Here is a 2,843-nt window from a genome sequence, read left to right on the forward strand (position 1 = left end):
TCCCGGCCCATAAAACTCTGTCAGACTTTGGTGATCTGCGTGTGGTGCTCCTCGTCGAAGGGCTCGTTCTCTGGGTCAGAGTCTGTGGTGTCCGAGTACCGGTAGTGGTCCGGCTCGTTGTCGCTGACGTCTGGGGTGACGGAGGTGGAGGTGGACGCCTCGGAGCTGGCGGGGTCCTCCACCGTCTTGGTGAAGTACAGCTTCACCTGCCCGGAGGAAACACAGAGAAACAGTCAGTACAGCTTCACCTGCCCGGAGGAAACACAGAGAAACAGTCAGTACAGCTTCACCTGCCCGGAGGAAACACAGAGAAACAGTCAGTAAGTTCTAGTTCTCACAGACACAGGGTTCCCACACCTTCTGAAACATCAAATTCAAGCATCTTTCAAGGACTTTCAAGACTCAATTCCCTCAAAATCAAGGACCCAACACGGCATAGTTTGAGACAGATCTAGTTGACGAGCTAAGTAAAACATTTTGGAATATATATATAACTTTTTTTTAGAGAGAGAGAAAGAGAGAGACAGAGACAGAGAGAGAGAGGGGAATTCAAGCACTTTCAATGATGTCTATTTTCAAAAACTTTTAAGACCGTGATTTCTTTTTCTCAAATTCACAAACTTTTAAGGATTTCCAGGACTCGTGGGAACCCTGCCTAACCCCCCCCCCCACCCTGTAGACAAAACATGTCAATTATCGCCGATATCCCCATGACATCACCCAGACCTGGTGAACCTTCAGAACGGTTGACATGAGCGTCAGGGTTAGGGTTATTCAGACGAGTGACATCAGAGCTCAGAGCTCCTCACCCTAACCCTGAACTATAACCCTTAACCCTCACCACACAACGAAGGACTGAGTCCCCCAGAACCAGAACCAGAACCAGAACCAGAACCTGCGTCACTGACCTTGAAGTTGGGGGAGAAGAACCTGTTGGCCTTGTCCTTGTTGGCTTTGTCCAGGTCTCTCTTGGTCAGCGCCAGGATCAGGTAGTCCTTGTCGTTGTCTCCCGTGCCGGGGTTCTGGACCCCCCCGCCCCCCTCCGGCTCCCTGGGTAGGCTGCCGTTCTCCACCTTGTCTGGGTTCTCCTCCGGCCCGGGGATGAAGTACGTGTTCACCCAGAAGTGGAACATCTTGTCCTGGGGGGAACATGAGGGAAACCGTGAACACCCCAGACGGTTTCAACCACAGACGTGAACGTGACAGGGGCTGGGGGCTGGGGGAGGGGGGGCTGGGGGAGGGGGAGGGGGGCTGGGGGAGGGGGGTAACCAGTCGGAAACGGTCAAGTCGTGGTGGAAATTACAAAAAAGTTTTTTTATAAAAATGTGTTTTACAGGGTTTTTCCTTCATATTACGAAGGTGTTTAAGAGGCCGCTCAATATAACACACAACAGGTTGTTTAGGATCACTAAATACAAATACTCTGAATCTGTCAGCGAACTCGTCAGCTTGTTCTCACAGTCTGTCGTCCTGCTGTGTGCTGGTGAGACACGGCTTGTAAACAAACAACATTTTAGGATGTGTTCAAAAGCAAGGATTGTGAGATCATCTGTTTATGTGTAGTTGTGATGTTCTATCAGCATGTTGATGTGCTAAACATGCAGATGTTAGATGTGTTACATAGCCATGTGCTTTGCTGTTAGCGGCTAGCTAGATGGAGCAGTCTGTTTTGATTCTGAGCGATTTTCTCTGCTGTTTGGTTTGAGGTGTACCAACATTAACTACTATTTGAGATTTCAATGTATGACATCATTCAAAAGCTTCATTACACCATAATCTGTACAAAGAAACCCAGCTCCTGTCACAACTGTGTCCTAGAGTGATGTCGTCACGGTAACCAAGCAGCTTAAGCAATGGGAACTCACACCTGAGATGGAGGCCATTATGTTACTGTTAACTTGTAAGACACGCTGTTCCCCCCCCCCCCGCCTAGTCTTAACCATAACCCTAACCATAACCCTAACCCTAACCCTAACCCTAACCATAACCCTAACCCTAACCCTCCTTGTTGACGTAAGTTCAGATCGCTCGTCTAGAAATATTCCAATCGCCTCTGACCAGCGACATTCCCAGGAGATAAATTTCAAATTTCCACTAAATCGAATCTAACCAAGACATTGTTTCAACTGACAGCCTTGATTATGTAATATTAAATGTATACGTGTTACACAATTACATTTACACAACCCAGGCGAGCCCCCTTACCCTGACACCCCCCCCCACCTTACCCTGACACCCCCCCACCTTACCCTGACACCCCACCCCCTTACCCTGACACCCCCCCCCTTACCCTGACACACACGCCCCCCCTTACCCTGACACGCCCCCCCCTACCCTGACACGCCCCTTTACCTTTTTCATCATCTTGTTCTGCTTGTGGAAGAACTCCACCTTCACGTCTCCACACACGGGCAGCGGCTGGGGGAACTCGAAGAACACAAACTTCTCCTCGCGCCGCGTGTGGGCGGGGTTGGACGTGTGGATCTTCACCTTCAGCTGGTAGACCACGAACTGGGGGTCTGGGGGGGGACCACGGCGTTAACACAGAGCACCTCCTCACGTGGCGTCGGCCAGACAACATCACAACGACCTTCGACCTGACGCACGTTTTAATTTAACCCTTTAAAGCTTTATTTACCCAGGAGGCTGAACCCTTGAGATTAACATCTATTTTACTATATCTAATTTACTTACAACAGGTTACAAATACGGAGAATAAAACACACAAAAAAACAGACAAGGGACAATATGAATATGATCAGATCCACTGTAGGAACAGCACATTAATAACAACACCTCCCCAGGGGTTAACAAGGTGAGACTGAGGAGGAAGAGGAGAGGAG

At 49.3% G+C, this 2,843-nt stretch overlaps 1 protein-coding gene across 1 annotated transcript in view; it reads right to left on the reverse strand.

The window, feature by feature from the left end:
* The window catches only part of LOC308167440 (phosphatidylinositol 3,4,5-trisphosphate 3-phosphatase and dual-specificity protein phosphatase PTEN-like), a gene marked incomplete at its 5' end in the record, with an annotated part of 7,561 nt that overhangs the window by 888 nt on the left and 3,830 nt on the right, over positions 1 to 2,843 (reverse strand). Inside the window, 3 exons of the mRNA XM_080541858.1 lie at positions 1 to 206; positions 909 to 1,139; positions 2,353 to 2,519. The exon at positions 1 to 206 is cut by the window's left edge and continues 888 nt beyond it. Coding sequence (XP_080397984.1) covers positions 21 to 206; positions 909 to 1,139; positions 2,353 to 2,519 — 584 coding nt within the window. The 3' untranslated portion in view covers positions 1 to 20. The remainder of the gene's footprint in view (positions 207 to 908; positions 1,140 to 2,352; positions 2,520 to 2,843) is intronic.

The sequence above is a fragment of the Nansenia antarctica genome (assembly GCF_963989245.1).
Source record: "Nansenia antarctica genome assembly, chromosome: 11".
In the NCBI taxonomy this organism is placed as follows: Eukaryota; Metazoa; Chordata; class Actinopteri; order Argentiniformes; family Microstomatidae; genus Nansenia; species Nansenia antarctica.